The 27,841-nt window shown below is 38.0% G+C and overlaps 1 protein-coding gene across 5 annotated transcripts; it reads left to right on the top strand.

Moving 5' to 3' along the window:
• Positions 1–27,622, top strand: LOC139979426 (fatty acid synthase-like). Of its 5 annotated transcripts, none has more exons than XR_011797154.1 (27): positions 2,807–2,962; positions 6,154–6,334; positions 6,525–6,677; positions 7,251–7,424; positions 7,994–8,194; positions 8,460–8,582; positions 9,599–10,301; positions 11,246–11,453; positions 12,066–12,255; positions 12,445–12,674; positions 12,844–13,339; positions 13,805–13,996; positions 14,637–14,885; positions 15,627–15,812; positions 15,969–17,229; positions 17,843–17,991; positions 18,518–18,724; positions 19,335–19,664; positions 19,956–20,198; positions 20,428–20,651; positions 20,968–21,121; positions 21,446–21,642; positions 22,164–22,410; positions 22,550–23,562; positions 23,803–24,060; positions 25,240–27,089; positions 27,240–27,622. XR_011797154.1 is itself a non-coding variant. In XM_071990196.1 (26 exons), the coding sequence occupies exons 2-26, from the start codon at positions 6,190–6,192 to the stop codon at positions 25,351–25,353; spliced, it is 7,647 nt and encodes a 2,548-aa protein (XP_071846297.1). In that variant the 5' UTR covers positions 1–291; positions 6,154–6,189; the 3' UTR covers positions 25,354–27,119. The 5 variants fall into 5 exon arrangements, 3 of the variants coding, with proteins under 3 accessions (XP_071846297.1, XP_071846296.1, XP_071846299.1); XR_011797155.1 differs by lacking the exon at positions 27,240–27,622 and having other exon boundaries at positions 25,240–26,752; positions 26,806–27,119; XM_071990196.1 differs by lacking the exons at positions 2,807–2,962; positions 27,240–27,622 and adding an exon at positions 1–291 and having other exon boundaries at positions 25,240–27,119.
• The last annotated feature ends 219 nt before the right edge of the window (positions 27,623–27,841 follow it).

Below are 27,841 nucleotides of genomic sequence, written 5' to 3'. Positions count from 1 at the left end.
CATGCTTTCATTATAGGAATTTGAATGTACGCTCGATCGTACGTGATGTGGCACGATCAGCCGATATCACGCCATCGCGTGTTGGGAATCTCCCTATACACATTGATTAAGGCACGCCGCCTCTCTTCACACTTATAATACGGCTCTACGGCAGATACTGTGCAATGGCGAAAACTTACTGTGTTTACACATTGGAAGGAGTCACTTTTCAAAAGGCTCAACGTTGATGTTTTTGCGTACATTTGGATTTACAGTTATCAAAGAGAGAGAGAAAAAAGGAGAAAGTACTTGGTATGTATACTTTTGAATGCTTTATTCTGTTAGTTTCATTTTCTTTTTGGTAAAGACTCGGAAAACTTGTAAAAATCAAAACACACACTACACCACAGATGGTTCAAGTAGGCCTAATACTTCTTTGCTATACTCCAGAAAATAAACAAAAATTTATATTAAAAATATTTAGCAATTATCTCATTATTATTATTATTTAATAATGATGCACTGGTATTGGTTTGTGTGTTACAATACTGTCTACTTTTCAGGCACGAATCCGGGGGTGGGGGGGGGGGTTCCTAGCTGGGATGGACCCCGCGCCTTTTCAACCCCACCCAGAAGTAATAGTTATCATAGAACAACCTTGCTTGTAGACCTAATTATTTAGACCTAAGATATAGCCTACATATGCCATAGAATGCACTATATCTGACGTCCTTTCAGTTTTCTGAGGGACGACCCCCATGCAGATCTCCCTGGATAAAGTCGGATTCAACAAGGCAATACTAACCCTCGTTTGTATAATCCTAGATTCACCTTTCCAAGTTAAACATGAAAGAAAAGGGATAGTGGGATGTAAAAGGTCTCACTTCAAGATCTTTGTTGCACAAGCGTTAACGTTTGTGACTTTCCACAGGGAACTTCAAACTCTCTTATATAGCTGTTCGAGTAGTTCTTCCACACACAGGCGCGTAGCCAAGGGGGGGGGGGGCGACCCCCCTCCCCGTGAGTATAATTTTGTTATGATATCGCTAGTAATTTCAAAATAGAAAATGCTTAGATGCAACATATACAAGGCCTGGGAAGTGCCATTTCCAGTGATCTGGGAGGCACTTTCGCCCAAAATTATCTTATAATTCAGAAAATTCGGTCATGCTTTATTGTGACACCAGCCCCTCTGTTGAGCTCACCGTTGTTTAAACAATCCATTATTCCAAAGAAGCTTACGTAAGACTCATGAGTTCAATCTCAACTCTGATAAATTTGTAATACATTGAGACACAACTGATATATTTGACACCACGGATGGTTTTTGATTTGCCACTTGATTCCGTGTGTTTAGGCCTACTTATCGAAAATTTAAGTTCAAAAAGACGTTTGCCCAAATGTCACAATTGACAAACCAAGTACTAACTTTGTTAAAAGTGTAACAATACTGGTACGCTATATATAGCTATTGTCAGACGTCAACAATTCCATTGTTACTGAGGATATAACCTACAATAAACGGCACAAACCGCGACACTCGCTATAGCTTTAATAATAGCCACTTATAGGTTGTGGTTGGGTATTCTATCTGATTTAAATACTCAACGTTTGTATAGATGTCCGCCTGTTTCTTGCTAATCAGAAAGAAAGATTAGCTGATCCTTGCATATGTATGATATTCTTATACGGGATTGCAGTATCGCCAGGCACGTAGCCACGGAGGGGGGGGGTCCCCTCCCCCATAATTTTCCATAATTTATAGCTCAATAAAAAAAAAGGTTGTATACAAATGGAATACAAATGTATAGGGGGGGGGGGGGGACAGATGGAAAAGATTGCACCTTGGCATCTAAGGCCCCTGAGATCAGCACAAATTTCTCCAAAGGCGAGGGGTATGGGAGGGGTAAACCCAGTGGCGTAGGAAGGTACTTTTGAGTGGGGGGCTGAAGACTGATGGCCGGCATGGGGGAGGGGTCTAAGGGGAGGGGGTGTCCCCCTCCCCTTTGGATTTTTTTTTGCATTTCCAGGTGGCCTCAGATGCAATTTGGTGCAATATAGCACACTTCAACACCCACTCCATTTTGTAAGTAATTTTGCATTTTCACCTGGCCTTAGATGCAATTTGGTGCTCCAAATGAGATTTTTTTCTCATTTGGAAATGAAAAAGGGGTTTTCTGACTTGCGAAGCGGGGGGCGGAATGATACTTCCGCCCCTCCATATTTTTCACGGGGGGGGGGGCTGGTGCCCCCAGCGCCCCGGTTCCTACGCCCTTTGGTAAACCCCTCCCCTTAGACCCGTCCCCCAGAACGGCGATCCTCCTGCATTGGTGTCCCCCCCCCCCCCACCCACCATATGATTATGAGTATCGAACATGCAACAATTAATTAATAACATTGCTTTTAGAAATCTATCCACGCATGGACCTCTTCATGATCACGCAGAGACGAGTCATAGAAGGTAGATTAAGGAACAGGTATCTGACCCCTTTTAAGTTCACAGGAAAGGCTAGCAGCTATACGCTGCAAAGAACCGATATGCATCATTTCAATATGTCGTTGATTGGTTGGCTAATCATAAAGGCAAAAGCTAATCAACATATATCTAGATTTTCTTGAGATAGGAGGGCTGCTTAAGCAGCTAAAAACAAAAGACCTTCGAGAACAGACAACCTCGCTAGAGCTATATATGCAAATCGGAAAAGCGAGTCGCTGATTGGTTCAATGTTTCTTGTTTACTGCACTTTATAGTCTGGCAAGGCCGTGTTCTTATTGTAAGTGTGATTACACTATACTAACAAACGACTAATATGTTTATATATCCTGAAATAACTTTGATAGGACAACGTGGCTATTTGCAGTGTACGGTAGATATAATCATTTACATGTGAGCAAACCTTATAAAAGGAATCTTGTGAGTTTGAGAGAACACAACAGATTTGGAAGGTTTTGTTTCAATACTGGGAGAATTTTGGCTCTACAGGTAAGTTTCAGCTCACGTATTTTCATAGCTATTGCAAACGGTTCTACTTTGCATCCAGAAGTATCATTTATGATACGGAATCTATGTTAGCAAATACATTTGGAAGTTTTTATTTCAATACTGAGAGAATTTTCTTTGAATATAACTATATATGTTTCGGCGTAGACATTTTTATAACTCTATTAATAAATGGTATAAATGTTCTGCATTGCCTCCAGTAATATTTCGGACACGACATTTTTGTAACTTTGTAATGGAAACTGCTGTTTATACTAGGAAGATTTCTTTATACTGTTGTCAAAGTTCAGCCTTGCACTTGCTTTATTCACATTAATTATCGTCATATTTGTCGTCGACACATCTGTCAATATGCTGAGTGAGTACCATTGCTTGTAAGTTTTTTTTGGGGGGGCATGATGGTGAAGGAACGTTCTACTTTGTGTGTTTCTTTGTCGAATATTACTCCAAAAAGGCACTTTTTACTACAAATTTTTTAAAAGGGCACAATATTACCAAACGAGGCTCATAGGCCTATTTTATGAAAAGGGTAGCCTACTACTTTAACCTTGAACTAAAATGTTGCGGAAGATTGTGGGGGGGGGGGTGACAAGATCAAGTCAAAATTAATATTGAATATGAACGTATAGGTTTTTTTTTAGTATACAGTCCTGACAAAACAAACTACAGATCTCTAACTCCGTCTTCGTACGGATATTTCAACTTCGGAAAACCACCATTCATCTTCTTCTTAATTAAAATACCCGCCCGTTGCGATGCAAAAATTTTTAAATTTAAAAAATAAACGTCAAGTGGTACATGCTGAGGGATATTTAGACTATAAATTGGGTCTACAGTCAGCTCTACTTGCAAAATTGTGCTGATTAATACTCTTCATTTTTTCGTGAGGTTGAAACCCCATAGCAGTAGTTTAAATTTTCCTGGCTGGATGTAAAACAACCTCCGACTGCCGCTTTAGACCCCACACCACTGTTACTTCATGTAAATGTGCAGATTTTTGTTTACCGCCTTTGCTCCTATATAGCATATATACTTCAAATAATTGCACCATTGATTCACACTAAATCGTAATAAATGTAAATAATGTGGTCTCTAAGTAATTGTGTCTAAGTCCTTGATAACATATGAAACAGATATTCTCCTGTCGGCTTTTCGTCACTCTTCCTGAGATGGGAGAACACTCGAACGGACTGATATAGACTCTATATCAGGGGTTCCCTAACTGGGGTACATGAACCCCCAGTGGTGCGTGAGTCCATCCCAGGGGGTTCGTGAGAAGTTTCTGAAAGTCAAAACTAGAGTACTTTTTGGTGAACTAAAATCTGATATATCATAATTTAGTAATGTACAATTAAAGTCGTACCTACTGTATCGACAAACTCTTTTCGCGTTCCATACGCATATGTTGCCATAGTAGTACCGTACCGGGCGAGCATTTTTCATTTTTCATTTTTCATTACACGTTCTATGAACTTGATCTTTTACGAAGCACTGTTATGCGTATTAGGCCTATAGTATAATAATGACTCAGATCGTGTCTCGAAAATTGGGGGTTCTTGGACAACTCTGACATCCACAGTGGTTCGTGGGGGGATAAAGTTAGTGAAACCCTGCTCTATATGGAGTATGCACCCTATAGCGGGGTGATTTGTCAACAAATGTTTGAAAACAAGTTGGTGCTACTGCAAAACCACAGCTGATTTTACAACAGCATCTGATGTTTCGTGGAACTAGATAGGACATAAAGTATAGTATATCATGGCTTGTTTTGTCGTTTCTTCCCGTCGCTCCTGGTTGGATTTTCGGCTTTCGAGCAAACCTTCAGATGATCGAGTGGTAACTTTCTTCAGCACTAGTGAGTTTCATAACTATTTGTTTCAGAAAAAACAACCTTGCCTATACAGTATTAACACTTGTTTACATGCGACTTGCGAGGTAACCAAAACTAACAATATTCAAACCCGGAAGTATTGATGAGTCTAGGCTACTAACGATTTCATTTTAAGTGTGGCAAGGAATCACTTAGCCGCCTGCAGCTTCTGGTTAAAACTCTTCTTGTATTTGCACTATACCGGCATCAGTATATGAAAGTTCATGTACCCACGCATTTACCATGTTACCATTTACATTACTTTTTAAATATGATCCTATATGAACATTGTCAAATGGGTACTGGGCAGGGTTTCCCACAAGGTTTGAAACATGGTCAGGGTTCAATATTTGCAGCCCACATCATTTGACATGTCATGTCCTTGAGTTGTGTCGTGTCAATGTGTCCAGGCCTAATGAAGGGAAATATTCAGTCATTTGATAATGAGTAGAGTATTTTCATTCCATAATATAGCCGACTTTGAATGAAGAATACTTAGGGAGGATGCAGTGACATAATTATTGTGGAGCTCAACCTTCAGTAGCTCTTAATACCTCAAGATGTGTCCTCCATATTTATACCCACCAGTACAGCCACCCTAGTTTAATATTTACAGGGCCACTCCCACAGTCCCAATCCTGTAGGTTCCAGGTTGAAATATGGTGGGCCTATAGTTACACTGTATTCATTGCAATTTGCCAAGCCATAAGACTAGTTCTAGCAGGTTTGAGGGACAGATTTCATATGCACAATGGTCACACCTTGTAACCATGCAATCATCACATAAATGTTAATGATAAGCCAATCAAAATGGAGAGTTCCCTTGAACAGGAGAGGAGAGGTTAGGGTCTATCCTCTCAGGGGATCCAATCACTTTGCCATATATATTTCTGAATGTAGGAACATCCAACTAACTTGTTTATTGTGAAAGGCTAGTTTAGTTTGCTGTGATGCATCAACCGCTTGAGCAATTCTTTGAGCCTATAATTTATAAGGGACAGAATGACTTACTGTAACAATGCAGTATCTATTAAACAAACCCCTGAAACTGTCCTTACAATTGTATTGACTGCTCCACACAAAGGTTCTTGTTTTTATATTTTAATAAAAAGATAATTTACGATTATCAGCCACAGTCATAGAAACTGTTCTCCCTTGGGTTGACTTTGCAATCTGTAATTACAGGATCAAAATTGAATGATACACCATGTTGACATGTATCTAATCTTTTGAAACTTTGATATGTTTTGAGGTATAGTAAATTGAAGTCCTGGCTAATCCAAAACTGTATTTCTTTCTGTAGTGACTTTGAAAAGCAGTACATCACCAAGCAGAAGAGATGAGGGGTGGACAGACAGACACTCAGGTTGTTGTGAGCGGGATGTCTGGTCGTCTGCCAGATTCAGACAATCTGAGTGAATTCTGGGAGCATTTAATCAACAAAGACAACCTCGTAACATCAGATGACAGAAGATGGGAACCAGGTACTTTAATTTTAGTTCATGCAGTCCAGAATTGCAGGCAAACTGTAGCATTTGAAATTACGTTGCATGGTCCTTTTTCAGTGCAATTTCGGTTTCCTCTGAATGCTAGCTAGTATAAACGAATCGAAATAAACTTGCGAGTAAATATTGCAAGTAAGTTTGTCATCGAAGCTTTTCACATCTCTTGCAGGTATCTTTGGTCTCCCTCCAAGAAATGGAAAACTAAATGATCTGAGCAAATTTGATGCGTCATTTTTTGGTGTGCATCCTAAACAGGCAAATATGATGGACCCTCAACTTCGCATGCTAATGGAGGTTTCATATGAAGCAATTATGGACTCAGGTAATGAAACTTAATAGGTTATTATCAATAAAAATAAGCAAACTGTACCCTGACAAGAGAATTTTAATGCTTTAACATCTATGGATATTCATGAGAACCTGAATACACACTTAAGCCCAAAAAAAAAATTGTACTTGCAATTTAGCTGTAAGGTTGCCCACTCTATCAAGGTAACTTAATTTCCTAAAGGTTTTTGAAGTTTCCTAAATTTCCTTTCTTCCTCTCTTAAACTAGTATACTTGTGGGCTCTAATAATTGTAGTATGGAAAAGATCCCCTACTTAAACAGACAACTATTTTGTAAGCCTGTTTGTAAACCATTTGCTAAAATGTGCAAAGTTTGCAAGAACCAGAATGTTTATCAGATTATCTATGAACAATGTTTTTATATTTTTTTCATGACATAAGTTATCAGTGAAGACAGGGTAGATGCATAAACTATACACTGCTTGGATGGATAAGCTAAAGTCTGAAATCTTTGCTATCTTCAACATGATTTACAAACTTAATTCAGATATCATCATTTAGTAAACTCAAAGAAGCAGCAGCATTATTTTGAATGTTTTATTTGCAGGAATTCATCCCCAAGAATTGCGTGGTTCTAAGACAGGTGTTTACATCGGTTGCAGTATGTCTGAAGCAGTACAAGCCTTCTGCAATGATCCTGAGCCAAAAGATGGATATGGAGTTACAGGAACCAATAGAACAATGCTTGCCAATAGACTTTCATTCTACTTTGACCTCCATGGTAAGGACACTTCCTGCCATTCAAAATTAATTATGATCTATCCCTTCCCTTGCTACTACATTATGGTCAATTTAACTGCCAACTGAAGAATTGCCAAGTTAAGATCAATTGCTTTATGTTTGTCTTGTGATGCACTATTGTTTGTTCATAAAAACAAGTAGCAAAAGTCATGCTATTGTTCTATATTTTCTTTTGCTTAAACTGTCTTGAAAATAGTTTCAAATAGCATTGCAAATATTCTCTAGCACAGAGAGTTGCTTCGGTGTGTAATATGCCAATGCTGTACACTAATTTCACTTCATGGAGACTGTTGGGTGTAAGATATTAACACAATCTCCCCTCTCCAGGGCCCCCCTTAATCAATTAATAGCTTCCATATAGAAACCTGTAACTTGCCATGTGAGTGCAAGTATTGTGTTGTCAATAGACAAAACAGTATACCTTTTAATGTTCCAGTATCAAGTCCGGTAAGGAACCACCACTCATATTGGTTTACTGGTATTAATATGTATATACAGTACACTGGTTTAAAAAACAAATTGATATAAATTAACTGTTTGATTTAATAGGACCAAGTTACAGTGTGGATACAGCTTGTTCTTCAGCGTTGATGGCCCTACACCATGCCCTGCAGGACATTAGGAGTGGAGAGTGTGACGGTGCAATCATAGGTGCTACAAGCATATTAATGAAGCCACAGTCATCTTCACAATTCAACAAATTGGGTGTTCTAGCACCAGATGGTCAGAGCAAGTCATTTGATATTTCAGGTTAGTCATGGTTATTGACAATTTGAAGAAGATATGAAAGCAAGGGAAACACAACCAGTATGCAATAAAGTTATGTTTATGTCTGTTTATGGGTCATAGATCATGATAAGTTAAATCATCAATTGAAGTTAGAGAGACTTTCTCTTGAAGCATGTACCCCTTACTGCAACATGAGAGGTTCATGGATGCTCAAGTATTATTAAACTAATTGAGATTCCCTGTCTTTTGGCAAGCAAAGAAATTCATCTTTTTTTGACGTTTACAGGTGATGGATATTGTCGATCCGAGGCTATCGTTGCAGTGTACATAACTAAGGAATCTCTGTCTAGAAGGGGCTATGGATATCTGATCAACTCCGGTACCAACACTGATGGCTTCAAAGAACAAGGTATGAATCAGTCCCTTGTAGATGCTGCACAGGGGGGAGCTTAGCTTATTAATGGGGGAGCTTAGCTTATTAATGGGGGCTGGATTTTTGTACTGCAATTATCCAAGGTGACTTGCAATTTACAAACTATTTGCCAAAATAAAAGTACTTTTAAAGCATTGATAATGCTAGTGATTGACATAATGGTGTGAAGGAGGGATGTATTAGCAACTTGAATACGAAAATGGTAAGACTATAAAAGTCTGAAAATTCTCATTTTCTTCATGAGTATCATCTGTAATAACAGGAAATGTATCTTGTCAAACTCATAACTTTAAATTTATTTCATTTGGAATAAATGGCACTAAATCTGCAAAACTGTGATTATTAAAATTGTCTTATCGAAGAGAGATTATATACCTTGTCAAATATTAATTTTCATATATTTTATATTTGTCAATTGAGATGGTACCAAGTTTGCAGTGGTAATATTTCACTTTTACAGTATCAGTGAAAAATACTAAGTATGCAAGACAAGCAATTGTTAAGATGTTTGTAACCATAAACTGTGTAAAGCTGTTGATGTCATCTCAGTTTTAAGCTTCATGAGAACTATTAGATAAATAGTGGGCTAAAAACAGGACTGAGGCATTAATTTCTACTGGCTCATAGATCCAACCTGCACTGGGCCTTGACAGAAGTGTCACTCTTAGCATGTTGGAAGAATTAGTAACTTTTGTGACCAAGAGGAAATCAACTCCTTCGACACTTATAGACGGTGACACCTGTGGTGCTTAGGACACAACGGTGCATTGGTTTTGAGCCAGTTTGCCAATAGGTCAATCACGCCCTGGCTAAGCAGCAGTCATCACAGCCAGCAATGCATTGCTTTTTAGGTTTAGTTGGTCTTTTTGTTGCAAGCTGTTTTGTTGTAAGACAGATGTTCTGTCTCACAAATACCGTCTGTTTTATTTTTAAATTAAGACGTTCAACATCAAGTAATATAAGGTATCCATATGATCATATCTAAATTGCAGGCATTACATACCCTTCTGGCAAGTCTCAGCAAAGCCTTCTGAAGAGGGTATACTCACAAGCCGATGTATCTCCTGATGATGTGGAATACTTTGAGGCCCATGGTACTGGCACTAAAGTGGGGGACCCAGAAGAGACCAATGGGATCCACAGTGTGTTCTGTCAAAATAGGTCCAAGGACAATCCCCTCTTGATTGGCTCTGTTAAGTCCAACATGGGACACAGTGAAGCCTCATCAGGACTGGCAGCTTTGGTCAAAGTATTGATGACCTTCAACAACGGCATCATTCCTCCAAATATTCACTTCAATACACCAAACCCTGACATTAAAGGCTTGCAGGATGGGACAATGAAAGTAGTGGTGGAGCCGACTAAGTTCAATGGTGGTTATGTCGGGCTAAGCTCCTTCGGGTTCGGAGGATCCAATGTTCACTTCGTTCTGAAACCTTTCACAAGTCCAAAGCCGATGGTGACATCTTCGATTCCGAAGTTATTGGTGTGCGCTGGAAGGACTGAGGATGGTGTCGTGGAGAATCTCACTTATTTGACAGACAACATTGCAGATAGTGGTGCACACAGCCTAACCAATCTTGTGGCCAATGGGCCTACCCAAGGCTTACCATACAGAGGATACAAAGTAGTCAATGGTGTCAGCAGTGCTATAGAAGTCAAGAAGTTGGTTGCTAAGGAAGGAAGACCAATCTGGTAATTGAACATTCCCTGCTTCTTTTACATTTGCTGAAGATTAGCCAGATTAGTTTATTTTCGTATCAGGAAAGTTAGGCTTTACTGCATGCAATGCCTGGCTTCCTTGTTAGTTTTGTTTTGGCTGGAATTATGATAAACAGTCTTTGATGATTAGATTCCATTGGTTGCACTTCATCAATACTCCACATTAGATCAAATGTAAGTAAGCAAAAATGATTACACGTTCCACAATGCAGAGCTGTAATTGTCCACCTTGCTCTAGATGTTTAATACTTTGCAGTAACTGAAATATCCCATATGTTTTGATCTGGTCAATTGCATTGATCATATCAGATAGTGGGTTTGCATGCATGGTATCATGATAGCCAGTTTGAATTGTGACTATATTTTGTTCTAGGTATGTGTTTACTATGCATGCATGGTATCATAAGGCCAGTTTGCATTGTGATTTCATTTTGCTCTAGGTATGTGTTTACTATGCATGCATGGTATCATGATAGCCAGTTTGCATTGTGAATTCATTTTGTTCTAGGTATGTGTTTACTATGCATGCATGGTATCATGAAGCCAGTTTGCATTGTGATTTCATTTTGTCCTAGGTATGTGTTTACTATGCATGCATGGTATCATGATAGCCAGTTTGCATTGTGAATTCATTTTGTCCTAGGTATGTGTTTACTATGCATGCATGTTATCATAAGGCCAGTTTGCAATATGAATTCATTTTGTTCTAGGTATGTGTTTACTATGCATGCATGGTATCATGATAGCCAGTTTGCATTGTGATTTCATTTTGCTCTAGGTATGTGTTTACTATGCATGCATGGTATCATGATAGCCAGTTTGCATTGTGATTTCATTTTGCTCTAGGTATGTGTTTACTATGCATGTATGGTATCATAATTAAGGCCAGTTTGCATTGTGAATTCATTTTGTCCTAGGTATGTGTTTACTGGAGTTGGATCTCAGTGGCCTGGAATGGGTAAAGACTTGATGGTTCTAGAGACGTTTAAGAAGTCAATTCATCGATGTCATAATATCCTGGAAGAAATCGATCAAGAGATCAATTTGTTAGATATCATAATGAATGGCACCAAAGATATGCTGAAGAACACTACCAAGTCATTTGTGTCCATTGCCAGCACACAGGTAAGATAATTGATATGTATGTAATAGCTGTGGGATTTTATTAATGTTAATAGTTCATGTGGGCAAATTGTATCCACAGAAAAAACATATCAAAGGCATACATGTTTTGAGTGCAATGTTGTCATCAGAATTGATGAGTATTAAAACCATCTTTCAGATACTGTAGTACTACAAGGTTAGCAAATGTGTTGTTGTTTATTTCTGCTGACAAAGAATATACTGATTGTAGGTTCAGTTAACTAGGAAAATTAAATCGCATTGTTGTGATATGTAAAGTTTTAAAGATGATGGTTCTAAAAGAACTGTATTTCCACACAGAATGCCTGCATGGAGATTTTAGACCAAATTTATGCAAGGAAATGTTGATGTCAGTAACACAATTGTATAAATGTAATAACTTCCTCTGCTAATGTGCAACCATGCATTCACATATTCCTGTAACTATAGGAAGTAAAAAAATCACATCCAGTCATAAAACTGGCACAGAGCTTGATACTATTCATATTTGGAAAGACAAATTAAGACTAGAGACACTAGTGTAACAAACAAAATCAAATGCATAAACATTGGTGTTCATAGCTTATAAATGTCTTTAATTTGTTTATTTTTCAGATTGCTTTGGTGAACTGTCTGAGAGACCTTGGCGTAACTCCAGACGGGCTAATTGGTCACTCCGTGGGTGAACTCGGCTGTGCATATGCTGATGGGGGTCTCACAGAGGAGCAAACACTATTGGCAGCATACTGGAGAGGGCGATGTGTCATGGAGGCAAAGTTACCTCCTGGAGCCATGGCCGCAATTGGTAAAATGTTTTGAAATTCTTCGATAAGTTCAGCAGTTTAGCTAGTTGGCATATATGCAAGTTATGTGAGGGTTTAATTTAAGAGGGACACTTAAAAGGTATACTTTGCAGCTTGAAGAAGATATATGGTATCGACTCATTTGTTACCTACTGCCATGACAAAACGTATATGACATTTTGTCATTAAAGGTCTTACATGGGAAGAGGTAAACACAAGGCTTCCTGCTGGAGTAGTAGCAGCATGTCATAATGCAGAGGATACCATTACCATCTCAGGGGATGAAGAACCGGTCAACAAGTTTGTTGACGAAATGGAGAGAGAAGGTGTTTTTGCACGTACAGTTGACTCATCTGGTGTTGCCTTCCACTCACACCATATGGCAGCCATTGCCCCACAGCTTCAGCGTGTGCTGGAGAAGGTGAGCAGAATACTTTCAGCATTCACAGCAATCTACACACTATACTGTAAAGGTGTATAAAAAGTTTGTTATGCAAGGTGCAAGGTAGGGGTGAATAACAATATAAATTAAAGTAAGGTTCTTTAAAATAATTTAATTTACTGAAATTAATTATTTCAATTGATACTAGGTCATCAAGACTCGCACCCTTCGGTCATCATCTTGGATTAGCACTTCCTACCCAGAGGAACTATGGGATACGGAGAGGGCCAAATGGTCTGGTGCGTCTTACCTGGTCAACAATCTGGTTAGTCCAGTACTTTACTATGACGGTCTATCGAAGATACCCTCCAACGCCATCACCATAGAGATTGCTCCACACTGTTTGATGCAAGCCATCCTGAAGAGGACTCTCCATCCAGACTGCGAGTTCCTGTCATTGATGAACCGCAAAGAGGAAGACAACCTCAAGTACTTCCTTTGTAACATCGGTAAATTGTACGCTACTGGAATGAACATTGACTTGAACAAGCTCTACCCACCAGTCAAGTATCCCTTAGGAGTGGGTACCACAACTTTATCCCCTGGTATCAAGTGGGACCACACCATGTCTTGGGATGTTCCCACTGCGGAAGAATTCCTCAAAGTTGGTAGCAGTTGCCCTTCTGTAACAACATTCGAAATTGGTAAGTTGATGATAAATAAAAAAATTGATGATTTCTCTTCCATTTTCAGTCACATCAGAAATGTCAAGGGTATACTATAATTAACTGATCCATTGGTAAAAGTATTGAATGCATGTACAATTTTATGGTCATATGTTTAGCCCATTAGATATGGTTTACTGTGGTGCTGTTCCAAGCTGTAATTAAAACCAGATGGAAACATCTTTTCTGCTCTGCCATTTTGAGTTCATGAAATTACTCTTTCCTGTTTGAGATCAATACAGCAATCATGAATGTCTTGTTATGTTACTGTGTGTTTAGAACTATGTAGATGTTAGGAGAACTACATTGTAGGGTTAAAATTTGACAGCTCTGCAATTAGTTTGTTCTGTTTCAAAATATGTTTGATATATTATTTTCTCATATTTAATAAATCCTTTCTACCAAGTAATCATATTTACCTTTTGATGCAAATTTTTCTGCCAGACACATCTGAAGGAGGTGCAGAGGAGTTCATTAGAGATCATACCATGGATGAACGGGTTCTTTACCCAGGCACTGGCTATGTGACCTTAGCTTGGAGAGCATTAGCTCGCATGCACAATATGCTTCCTGAGCAGATGGTGGTGGAATTTAAAGATATTGCCCTTCACAGAGCAACCATTATTCCACAATCTGGTAAGTTTATCAAACCTTCTTCCAGGGGTGAGTTATGAGGAGGAGAATTGCTAGATCAATAAACTGATAACTTGATCGCAACAGCTTTGTCTTGGTGATAATATTCAGAGAGTAGAGGTAAAGCTACCACTCCACTTATTCTCACCTCTCCTTGGACTCAAAATTTGTCCGTTGTCTCCCTGAAAATTAATCCGATGATCAGTTTTAGAAAGAGTTTCTGTTGGTTTGTTTATTGTGGTTGGATAGTTTACAGTGACTTCTCTTAATATTGTAAAAGTTTTATGATGTGAATTTCTGTGCAAGTTGTAGTGAAATGGATTAATTTGTTTAGAAAGTTGACAAAAACTATTGTATGTGTAAGACTGTCATGTAGCAGAATTGTTTTAAGCAAGAGTGAGTAAATAAACAAATAGATAAACAAATAAATAAAAAGGTGCGACTTAAGTCTAGAACTTTGGTATATTTCCTTGCATTCAAAATTTCACTACATAAATAAATTTTGTTATCACATTTTCCAGATATCATTAATGAACCTTAAAGTTGTTAACTCGTGTATTTTGCAATCACATTTTTAAAAATCACATTTTGGGATTGTCAGATGTAAGGTTTCATATATATGCTTGTACCTCCTTTTGGACAGGAACTGTGACTCTAGAAGTTCGGATTCTTTCTGCTACTAATTGCTTTGAGATCAGTGAAGGAGATCAGCTGACTGTTTCTGGCAAGTATTCAATCCCAGAGGAACCGTTTGTTCCAGAAAAGCAAAGCTCAATGAAGGAAGAAGATGGTTGTATCATACTGGAAAGGAAAGACATCTACAAGGACTTCCGTCTCCTTGGTTACGGCTACGGGCCATTCTTTCAAGGGATCAAACAGGCAAGAAATGATGGTGAGTTATACTGAAGTCTAAAAGCTGATGAAACAGTTGCCATGGCAACCTCTTTGAAATGTTTATCATTCAAAGCCTGGTGTTGCCTTTAATGCACCCCATCCTTTGTGCTATGATAGTTTAATGATTCATAATCTCATATAACAAACAGTCATTACATATCATCTGTCTTAATTATCAACACCAACACCCACCACTAGAGTAGACCTATCATACCTCATGCAGCACACTTAACAGTTTAGCCTAGTGAAGGCTTAGAATATCAGAATTAGATGTGAAGTGGTTGTTTTGTCCTTAAATAATTGCATCTTTTGAGATGGAAAGAAAACCTTCATAAAGCTTCAATAGCAAAACCTTTGGAATAGTGTGTGAATTTGATGGTAAGTGGATTCGTGGAATATGACTGTGGAACAGAAACAGATTATTTAAGATGTCGCTCTTCCTCAAACATGATTGGTATAAACCATGCTGTCAGCTTTAAAGAAATTGAACATGATCACTGTGTAATCAGCAGCGAATAGCAATCCAAAATTTAGCAATGATAATTCCATATTTGATGAGCCTGTATAGGGCCTTTGAGGACACACTATAAATCATCCACACAAGTTTATATTTTCCCTATTTTTGTTTCTTAAGTTTCAGTCATTTTGTGATAAATGTTTAGCTTGTCTGTTATGTTGTCTGTTTAGTTTCTCTTTTCATAATGCCAACATTTAATTACTTCATTTCATTTATTATTAGGTTCGAGTGGTACCCTTGAGTGGAATGGTAACTGGGTGACATTCTTGGATACGTTGCTACAAGCAAGTATCCTCGGTAGAGACAACCCTGGCCGATGTCTTCATTTACCGACTCGGATACAATCTATCCGGATCAATCCTCTCTTCCATCTCGAATCATTTGGTGCAGTAGATGAGGAAGTAACAGGTGATTAGATTTCTTATACTTTCAATACTTGATACATAATGTTGTTTGAAATATTTGAATAAACAATTAATGTTAAATATCAGAAACATGTGCATTCTATTAGACAAAAGAGATAATCTGCCAAATGGTGAGTGTCTTTTATTACTTTCTCTTCAGAAATCCCCTTTCACGTGGATACTGTTTTGAGTACGTGCAAGTCAGGAGGTGTGGAGATTACTGGTCTTCACACTTCGGTGGCACCTCGACGACAAATCCAGCAAACCACAACTTTAGAGTCTGTTCAGTTCGTCCCCTACGGTGTGACATCTATGTCGATTCAAGACACACCAACAGCAGAGTATGGCAATGCTTGTCAAGAATATCTGACATTCCTTCTGGGAAGGCTTGCATTACTCTACCCAAACCAGGTACCCAAAAGCTGTCTCTCATACAAACCAGCAGGTGGAAAAAATATTGATGATTTGATGACAAAGTATATGTCTGATGAGGAGTGCAGCTACCTTCAAGTATTGAAGCTGATTGGAGATTTGAAGGGGGGCAACGGTCTCCTGATAGATGTCAGAAGATTAATAGATCAACATGCCATTCAGTTGTCTAAGGACAAACTGCTCTCCGCCTTGCTTCGTAGTCATCCATTGAAAACCTGCTTGGACATTGTGTGGGAAAATACATCCACTCCAAAAGTGAAGGTTCTGGAGATTGGTGCTAGGAATGGTACCATGTTTGCTCATGTGATACCACTTATGGCCTCACAGCCCATGCTCAAACTCGACTTCACTGCTGGAGATCCTAATTTAGAAGAAATGAAAAGTGCTTTTGCAGACCATCTGGAAGCGCTCCAAGTGAAAACACATCACTTTGACATAAACAAGAGTGAAGTGAACGGCCTCGGAAATATGAACTTGGTGGTGACTCGGGGGCTGGCTCAGCAATCTTCAAATATCTCTGACTCCTTGGCAAAGATCCACTCTATGATTGACGGATCAGGTTTTCTGTTGCTTCATGAGCTCACAATGAATCACGGGATTCGTCATGGCTTTGATCAACTTATCAACGGCATTAATCACAGTCAGGAGCAGTTTGTTCGTAGTCTGGGAGTGTACCTCACTCAGAAGCAGTGGGAGGAGCTTCTGGTAAACTCTGGTTTTGAGCTTCTCTCGGTCTTTGCAGACAACGTTGCCTCATCTCTGTTCCTGTGTAGGAAGAAATATACTGCCCCATTGAGCAAGGATAGGTTCATCGTGGTTTCGTCTGAGAAGTACGATTGGGTCGAGGAGGTGAAAGATGCCCTTGTTAAATCCCAAGATCCCGCTACAGAGACTGGTAGAATTTGGCTTGTAGCAGATGGACAGCATTACAATGGCATTGTTGGAATGGTCAACTGCTTGAGACAAGAGGATGGAGGTAAAAATATCAGGTGAGAATATAAACTCTATAACTATAAATAATAATAAAAGTAATTGATGTATTGCAAAGGACCATTCACTCATTTACTTGTTTTGATGATGAATTATACTACATTTGTTCTTATTAAATCTAATGTGATTATTTTATACCATTCTATGTTTAAACGTCTGTACATCGGTTGAAGGAATTCCCTGGAAGCAGAGGTAGAATGATTATTAAAGAAATTTTTGCCAAGCTACTCTAACAATGCACATTCTTTTAGCATATTCTATTCTGTAGTAGAAATTTGGAATCCTTTTTTTATTTTCAAAGTAAGGACCATTTTCTCTGTAACTGCAAATATGTTTATGTCTTTGCAATGATCGAAGAACAGAAAATTTACTGGAAAATTATAGACAAATATGAAAAGAGCCAAAGTCTTTGAGTTTCTTGTAAGGAAATCAAATTTTCATGAAATTCACAAGAAAGCAAACGACAAATTAGCAAGTACACAAACAGAATAAATAATGTATGCTCCTCTGTCTATTATTTGAACCCAGATTCCTGTTCCAAAACATCTCCATCATGTTTAATCCTTAATTATTCGTTTGATGGTTTATTTATTAAAATATTGTTCTCATCAGATGCATATTTAATGCCAGTTCTGGCTGTATGCCTGATATCAGTATTGGATCTATCACCATGGAAACCTTATCAAGCAAGGATCTGGTCATGAATGTTTACCAGAAGGGTGGTGTCTGGGGATCCTATCGACATCAGTTTCTTCAGGAAGGTAGGCCTTAATTCAGAGAGTGGTGTAGATTCGAGATCTGCTATCTTTATTATTGAAGTGTGTTTGGTACAAATCAAACTGTTAAAGTGTCTCAATGTTATCTTTATTCGATTGAAATGAATTGATATATTTCAAAAATGTCTGTGACTTTATCTGCTAGGTATGTTTCTTTATGAAATCATTTAATATGGTGACCTCTGTAGTATCAACAGATATTATGAATCTATACATTAGGATAACTGTTATAAATGTTGAAATACGTCCATAGCACATCAAAGTTTTAATGCTGACTTTGTATATATCTATCAATCAATCAGTATGTATGTATATTTAACTATAAAATCTAGTGGAGCTGTATTTCATGTGGATATGTATGTTATGTGGATATGTATGTTATGTGGATATGTATGTTATGTGGATATGTATGTTATGTGGATATGTATGTTATGTGGATATGTGGGATGTTCCAGCCTCATTCATGCAAATAATATCATCATAACTTTTCTATCTATAATTTCCAAACTAGCTGAACAGTTTGTGGAGACCAGTGATGCCTATGTGAATGTCCTTACACGTGGAGATTTATCCAGTTTGAGATGGATCAAGTCACCTCAGACCACCAGTTCTGATCAACAGGATTGTTCCCATAGCAGATGTTCTGTGTACTTTTCCTCTCTCAACTTTCGTGACATTATGTTAGCAACAGGGAAGCTACCACCAGACGCTTTACCAGGTAACCCTTCAGTTATGTTATATAGGTGATAGTATTTGTTGTTGCATGACTGCAGACAGCTATTAGTTGATCTGAGCTCTCTCTATGTTATGACCAAAACAAAGCAGTCAGTTAACACGATGAGCTTTGAAAAGGGTAGTATGTTTACATATATGGCCATTTGAGGCCTTTGCATAAAGCGCTCTATAAATATTTGCTTATTATTATAATTATTATTATGACATATGCCCATATATACTTGGTATTTTGACATCTATATAAATTTGTGTAGTCTTGTGGAAAATAAAGTTATACTGCAAGTTTTGAATACCTAATGTGACAGGACTATAAAATGACTATTGAAGGGAAGCAAACTTAAAACTGTACTCTCCATGCACAGCATAACGTGGAATAAATGGGCAGAGGTAACCATGCATAACATAATGTGGAATAAATGGGCAGAGGTAACCATGCATAGCATAATGTGGAATAAATGGGCAGAGGTAACCATGCATAGCATAATGTGGAAAATGGGCAGAGGTAACCATGCATAGCATAACATGGAATAAATGGGCAGAGGTAACCCTGGTTGGTGTTTAACATCCATGTTGCTAATTCTGCTCTCCCATAGCTGAGCTAGCTCAAAAGGAATGCATTCTGGGACTGGAGTTTTCTGGTCGTGATCCAGAGGGCAAGAGAATCATGGGCTTAGTACCAAGTAATGGACTGGCTACATCAGTGCTGGCTGAATCCCATCTTCTGTTTGAGATTCCTGATTCTTGGAGCTTGGAGGATGCAGCAACAGTACCAGTGGTATATTGTACAGCTTACTATGCCTTGGTAGTCAGAGGTCAGCTTAGAAGAGGAGAGTCTGTATTGATACACTCCGGGTCTGGTGGTGTTGGACAAGCAGCAATAGCCATTGCTTTGAGTTATGACTGCCGAGTATTCACAACTGTGGGTAAGTCTGCAAGTATAATACAATTAGTGTATTTCTCTGTTGTAATGTTAGTTAATATAGGCTAAAGCTTGCAGGAATGATTCTGTCCCTGTTAACTGTGTGTGGAAGAATTCATCATTAAGTACAAAGCTGTCTATCATCACTTTAAAATTCACTTCATGAATGACAAAGATAAAGATATGTGTGCTACAAAGGTTAACCTTTGGGTGGAAAAGAGTAACACATTAGAAATATCTTCATTTCATTCTGGTATTGTGGTAATTGTTCATAATACATTGCTTCCTTATGTAGGAACCAAGGAAAAACGAGAATTCCTGAAGAAAAAGTTTCCCGCTTTAACAGAAGTTGCCTTTGCAAATTCACGAGACCTAAGTTTTGAAGAACATGTAATGAGACAAACGAAGGGTACAGGCGTCAACCTTGTACTGAATTCATTGGCTGGAGAAAAACTTGAAGCAAGTTTGAGATGTCTTTCTATGCATGGAAGGTTTTTAGAGATTGGCAAATATGACCTTTCTCAGAACACAAATTTAGGTATGTTACAACTAGGCTATGTGCATTCTAATTGATGATGTCGAGAGTATTTAACAATTTCTGCATATGCGAGATATGTTGGCATAGGGGTCATGTGGACCCAGCTGTTTGAAAACCTGAAAAATTATCAGTTTAAATATATACAAAGCATGCCACTTTTTGTCTATTAATGTAGTTTTAGTTAAAAGTGCCTTCATAAATATATGTATTTTCCTATCTGATTGACTAGGAATGGCAATCTTTCTGAAGAATACGTCTTTCCACGGAGTTCACCTGGATCGGCTGATGGAGAAGGGGAATCCTGATTGGTCGACTGTAGCGAACTTGATGAAAGATGGAATTCATAGTGGTGTGGTGCAACCTCTGAGTAGAAGCACTTTTGATCGGGATGAAATTGAGGAGGCTTTCAGGTTCATGGCCCAAGGGAAGCATATCGGAAAAGTTCTTGTAAAGGTATTTACTGTTTCATCTCAATTCCAGAAATGAAAGGAACATGATAGACAGTTTGCAGGTATTGCTTCACTAGTGGTATTTCACTAGTGACTAGTAGTGACATGCGCTATGAAGGTCGCATTGTTCAATGTTTATCACACTAGTTACTGCTTCAAGTTCATATGTGATGATGACCTTGATGTCCTCTCCTCAGAAGGTCATGTATGTCAATTGTTTGGTATTTTGCTGTAAATTTCAATGTAAGTCTGGGCCATACTCACTCCAAGATACAATCAATGTTTTTATAATTTGGTGAAATTGTCTCAATTTCCTTCAGGTTCGAGGAGAGGAAGATGAAGTGAGATGTTCTCCATGTGATGAAGCAATGACTGTAACTTTGAGAAACAGTTGCCATCCCGATAAGGTCTACATCATTGTTGGAGGACTCGGTGGTTTTGGACTGGAGCTAGCTGAGTGGCTAGTATCAAGAGGTTGGTTTTAAGATATTTCATCTGTTGATGTTCATAGTAAGATGCTGTTACATTGCTCAGTATTGTTGTGGAGTGAGAACAGCTGTTAAAACCCTGCATGAAACCTGTGCAGGTAATGTCTAATAGTTAGATCGCCTGATGTGTTGATTCTAGTTTGAACTTTAACAGTTTTAATAGACAGATGGGGCAGACTTGTTCATTAATAAATTGATCATATGATTAGAAGTCTTGATATATACTACTGGCCCATAATCCAAATTCTTTTCCTGATAATATCTGAGGATAATGATTAACGGTAATCATTTGTGCGTCTACTTATCACAGGCTGCAAGAAACTGCTGTTGACCTCACGTTCAGGCATCAAGTCTGGTTATCAAGCGAGATGTGTCAGTCGTTGGCAGGAGAAAGGGACCTCTGTCTCTGTGTCAAAACTGGATGTTGCAGAGGAAGATGGGGCCATCAAACTCATCAGAGAGAGTAATGTAATGGGACCAGTTGGTGGAGTCTTCAATCTTGCCATGGTAAGTAGTATTAACATTTTTTTTCTTTTTAAATCTTTCATCCCTCTTTGAAAATATTGAGAGCAGCAAGCAAAATGAACAGATATTTCAAGAAGGTACATACCTGTAAGTACTTTATTAGATGTCATTGTGCTAGTTATAATAATAACTGTATTAAGAAATGAACCCTTAATATCCCCGGCATGCTGGTATAAACAATTGTATATTAATAGTACTTAACATTTCAATCTTGAGGATATTAACAAATGTATTCCATAGACAGTAATTCACAAAGCATTACATGCAGTATATCAACCTTACAACATAAGTATGCCTTGATCTTCCAAAAGCTCAAAGTTCATCCATACAAAAGTATGGACTTACCCAGACATTGGAAAACTGGTGGAATATGTGTCAAACTTGCATGCTGTGCAAGTGTTGCTTGATTTGAAAAGAAAACAGCTTTACATTGTCTTTTTCTTATGAAATTTTGCCGTTATCTGTGAAGTCTATTCTAGTTTGGTTGTTCCCATTCCTCTTAGGTTCTACGGGATGGCCTGATTGAGAACCAGACAACTGAAGATTTCCTGGTAGTTTGTAAGCCAAAGGTCAGAGGCACGGTAAACCTGGACCAGGCAACCAGACAACTTTGTGGACCAGAACTGGACTGGTTTGTTATGTTTAGTTCAGTGAGTTGTGGAAGAGGGAATGCTGGCCAGTCAAACTATGGGTTTGCTAATTCTTCCATGGAGAGGATTTGTGAAAGAAGAAAGGCTGATGGCTTACCAGGTATATACAATATCATCAATTTGATTACGTCCATTGTAATTTAATATGCATATATATACATATTATGCAATGCTCTGCCATTTGTTGATCTTCCATCTCTTTAACTCAAGGAGTTTTGTTTTTTATTGTTCTCTTCCAGGTTTGGCCATTCAGTGGGGTGTGATTGGTGATGTTGGAGTTGTCATGGATACCATGGGAGGCAATTCTACGGAGGTGGGAGGATGTGCTGCTCAAAGGATCCAGTCTTGTTTGACTACTTTGGACCTCTTCCTCTCTCAACCTCATCCGGTTCTCTCTTGTTTCGTTAGAGCTCAAAGGGAGAAGCAATCTTCCTCGCAAGGTCAGAAAGCCAATCTAGCTGAATCAGTAGCTAGGATTCTGGGCATCAATGATCCTTCCTCCCTGAACCAGGATGCTACACTGGCGGAGATTGGCCTGGATTCGTTGATGGGAGTGGAAGTCAAACAGACATTGGAAAGAGACTTCTCAGTAATCTTAAGTATGAAAGAGATACGACTTTTAACCATGAAAAAACTTGGAGAGTTAAATGGAACAGAGTCTGGTCCTGAACCAGGGTCATCTTCATCATCATCATCAGCAGCTGAGAAATCTCTCGATATCCCTCTAGCTAATGTATCATCGATATTAGAAAGCCAGTCTAAGTCTTCACTTGTGAAACTTACCAATGGTACCAAGGACAAAAACCCTGTCTTTTTCATTCATCCTTTGGAGGGAACAGTCGATGTGTTCAGGATTCTTGCATCCAAATTAGAAACGAACCCTTGCTATGCTTTACAATTCACAAGTTCTGTACCAATGGATTCTATAACATCAATTGCAGCTCATTATATTGCTGAGATTGAGGCTATTAGTCCTACAGGGCCATGCCACTTGATCGGTTACTCTTTTGGCGCCTCCGTAGCGACCGAGATGGCACTACAGCTGGAAGCTGCCGGCAGAGAGAACTACCTGGCATCACCTCTGATGCTGATTGATGGATCCCCACTGTCTGTCTCATCACAGGTGAAATACTTCATGCACCAGTATGAACCAAAGGAGGAGGAGGTCAAAGTTCATGGATGGGAGGCTGTCATGGATGTTCAAATCTTGGCCTATTATATACAGATGCAGAAGCAGGTCTTATTTGATGTGGTAAGGGATTTATTCCTTTTTAGTGAAAATTGAACTAATCCACAAGATAATACTGCAGCTTGTTGTAGTACTCAATATCATACATAAGTGAATCTGTTTAAAGGCATAAAAGATACACAGTCAGCATCAGAAATCCAAATCTGTTATGGATTTGCAAACTTCAGGAATTAGTTTGACCATTTCATGATAAATGGATTGAATTATTTCACATCATTGTTGTTATTTTTCTCTCTTGCACAGATGAAAGACAAACTTCTCTGCTTGCCGTCATACTCTTCATGCCTCGAAACCGCTGCTGAAGTTTTATCCGAGGAATTCTCTAACGTTACCAAGAATGACTTGATGTTTTCAGCCAAAAGTTTTGCTATGCGTCTCTGGGCTGCCAGCAGGTACAATCCTGTCATCAAGTATAGTGGAAACATCTGCTTGCTAAAAGCTATGGAAACAGCTAATGTAGCCATTGACGGGGAGAGTAACGGAGACTATGGATTAGCTCAGGTCAGTTGATTTATGCATACTTCAAATTGTTTAATTGTAACTTCAATTGGTTTATGATGTGTGCTTCAATCATTGTAGTATATGTAAAGGATGCTTTGTAAAGTAGAAAGTTTGACACATTTGCGTTCAAATGCTTTCTCATTCTGATTTGTGATGCTATTAATAGAAGAGAAAGGAGAGCTGATAAAGTAGCCACCTGGCCAATAGGAGAGCTGATAAAGTAGCCACCTGGCCAATAGGAGAGCTGATAAAGTAGCAACCTGGCCAATAGGAGAGCTGATAAAGTAGCAACCTGGCCAATAGGAGAGCTGATAAAGTAGCCACCTAGCCAATAGGAGAGCTGATAAAGTAGCCACCTAGCCAATAGGAGAGCTGATAAAGTAGCAACCTGGCCAATAGGAGAGCTGATAAAGTAGCAACCTGGCCAATAGGAGAGCTGATAAAGTAGCAACCTGGCCAATAGTAGAGCTGATAAAGTAGCCACCTGGCCAATAGGAGAGCTGATAAGTAGCCACCTAGCCAATAGGAGAGCTGATAAAGTAGCCACCTGGCCAATAGGAGAGCTGATAAAGTAGCCACCTAGCCAATAGGAGAGCTGATAAAGTAGCCACCTGGCCAATAGGAGAGCTGATAAAGTAGCAACCTGGCCAATAGGAGAGCTGATAAAGTAGCAACCTGGCCAATAGGAGAGCTGATAAAGTAGCCACCTGGCCAATAGGAGAGCTGATAAAGTAGCCACCTAGCCAATAGGAGAGCTGATAAACTAGCCACCTAGCCAATAGGAGAGCTTATAAAGTAGCCACCTGGCCAATAGGCGAGCTGAGCCACCTAGCCAATAGGAGAGCTGATAAAGTAGCCACCTGGCCAATGGAAGTACTGTTTTTGACTTGGCAATAAGGTTGGCATGTTAAATGAGCCAGTTGAACACATCTGCCAGTTGGCATGACTTTGTATTGCATCACTCCATATGGTTCTTTCATGCCCTGGTTCAAACCACTTGTAGTGGCAGTGTGAACATTTTTAATAAAAACAAAATATTTATAAAGGTCATACTTCCTTATATATACTTAATAGCATAGCATGAAAATATGGTATATAGCATATGGGTGGACACATTTGATCTGAATAAATGTTATGCACTTGCTTCATACATACTATTTCAACATTTGTCTTTTTCAGGTTTGCAATGGTGATGTTGACATCCAGTTAATTGAAGGGAACCATGAGCTGGTAATGCAAGAACCTGGCGTGACAACCATGGCCGAGAAAATCAAGGATTTGATCATCGTGTGATGAGTAGCCATGGTAATGACTTATGACCAACAGGATCAATGGTGGTTGTTAAGTTTGAATAAGAGAAGAGACTCTTTAAACATCTGTCGAGTCATCAGCCGATCAGTTACTTTCAAAGTTTAAGCAGACTATTCTTAAAGAGTCTATAAATGTTCTCATATTGTTTTTTTTCATGTTTAAATTGTCTTTCCTTTACATTCATTTCATATTGTTTTCATACAGTTCTATTAATGAAGTGATAGAGCACACATCTGGCTTCAATGTGGAATAATTGAAAGGGACAAAATGAGATCCGCTTATCCAATATTAGTATTTTAAGCTTCTTTGTTCTTACTCAAACTAACAAAATAGGTTGTTTATTGGTATAAATGCTGTGTATATAGGTTTGTCATAAGTATCCATTAAAGAAACATATATTAAGTACAATGTGTATTAAGTACTACATATTAAGTACTACATATATGAGAAATTCTATACCATATCCAGAATATTCCACTATTTTTAAAGTGTAGAGAGGGACAAAATCAGATCCCTTTATCCAATATTTAGTATTTTAAGCTTCTTTGTTCTTACTCAAACTAACAAAATACATCTACTATTGAATCAATATGCAGTGAAGCAGCTTTTGCTGAATTGGAATATCATTGTGAACCTTTCTTTATATAAATATATAAAATGTCTAAATCAACACAAGTGTTAGTTTCGCAGTTTTGTTGAATATATCCTAGTAACATACACTGTAGTATCATGTGTTAAGGTATGCAGTATATTTACAGACTGAAAATAGTATGCAGATTCATGATGACAGTTTTAAATTGCTCCCTATAAAGTAATTGCTCAAACTAAGAAGGAGTGGATAAAATTGTATCGCTTGTCTCATAAATAACAGAAGAAAGGACCATAGGATGTTATTGGTATAAATGCTGTGTATATAGGTTTGTGTGCAGATGGCTTTTACCCAAGGATAGTATTAGTTGTCATCAGTATTCATTAAAGATACATATATTAAGTACAATGTGTATTAAGTACTACATATTAAAGTACTACATATATGAGTTATTCTATACCATATCCAGAAAATTCCACTAATTTTACAGTGTAGACTTTCTCTCATTTAAGGACAATGGGTATTAAAGTTGGCAAGGTGTATATAATTACTATTAATGCTAAAGTTGTACTTCTCTTATTGCTTATCATTACAAGTATCAGTATCTTACTATTAGTTTACCTTTTCACTTTGGTTTATTTTCTGATGTTGCTCTTATTCTCGCTTGTTTATGTAGGTCAAATATATGTGTAATTGCAATTAAGTTTACTGCTGAGACAGATTGTAATTAGTTCAATGTTTTATAAGATATATATTATCATTGCTTGTATAGAGGTGGAAGGAGGTTGTGAAGTTGCTTCAATGTTTCATTAGATATATATCACTGCTTGTATGGAGTTTGTGAGATTGCTTCAATGTTTGTAACTACTAAACTTCAATGTTAATTATTACTATGACGCTAAAGTTATTTTTCTCTTATTGCTTATCATCGCAAGTATCGGTATCTTTTTATTAGTTTGTCTTTTCACTTTGGTTTATTTTCTGATGTTGCTCTTATTTTTGCTTGTGTATGTACAGTAGGTCAAATATATGTGTAATTGCAATTAAGTTTACTGATGGGACAGATTGTAATTAGTTCAATGTTTCATGAGATATATATTATCATTGCTTGTACGGAGGTTGTATGGAGGTTGTGAAGTTGCTTCAATGTTTCATGAGATATACATCATTGGTTGTAGAGATATATATCATTGCTTGTATGGAGGTTGTTAGGTTGCTTCAATGTTTCATGAGATATACATCATTGGTTGTAGAGATATATATCATTGCTTGTATGGAGGTTGTGAAGTTGCTTCAATGTTTCATGAGATATATATTATCATTGCTTGTACGGAGGTTGTATGGAGGTTGTGAAGTTGCTTCAATGTTTTATGAGATATACATCATTGGTTGTAGAGATATATATCATTGCTTGTATGGAGGTTGTGAGGTTGCTTCAATGTTTGTAATTTATGCTAAAGTTGTACTTCTCTTATTGCTTATCATCACAAGTATCAGTATCTTATTATTAGCTTGTCTTTGCACTTTGGTTTAGTTTCTGATGTTGCTCTTATTTTTGCTAGTGTATGTAGATCAAATATATGTTTAATTGCAATTAAGTTAACCGATGGGACTGATTGTAATTGCTTCAATGTTCCATAAGATATATATTACCTTTTGCTTGTACGGAGGTTGTATGGGGGGTTGTGAAGTTGCTTTAATGTTTAATAAGATATATATATAATCATTGCTAGTTTGGATGTTGTGATTACATGAGTTATACAGTTATACAAATATATGAATCTAATATAGATCAATAGGATTTTTTTAATATTTTTAGTCATTGTATGTGCATCTAAAGTGTTATCATATTGTGAAATATTGGAAAACTGCTTCTTGAGT

The sequence above is a fragment of the Apostichopus japonicus genome, chromosome 14 (assembly GCF_037975245.1).
Source record: "Apostichopus japonicus isolate 1M-3 chromosome 14, ASM3797524v1, whole genome shotgun sequence".
NCBI lineage: Eukaryota > Metazoa > Echinodermata > Holothuroidea > Aspidochirotida > Stichopodidae > Apostichopus > Apostichopus japonicus.
Note: the sequence above shows the minus strand (reverse complement) of the source record. Positions and strands in the feature narration are given on the sequence as shown.

Coding starts and splice junctions, on each gene's coding strand:
- LOC139979426 (XM_071990196.1), top strand. CDS start 6,190: ATGAGGGGTGGACAGACAGACACTCAGGTTGTTGTGAGCGGGATGTCT. Junction 11,454..12,065: donor TGTCCATTGCCAGCACACAG/GTAAGATAATTG, acceptor TTTATTTTTCAG/ATTGCTTTGGTGAACTGTCT. Junction 21,643..22,163: donor GAGTCTTCAATCTTGCCATG/GTAAGTAGTATT, acceptor CATTCCTCTTAG/GTTCTACGGGATGGCCTGAT.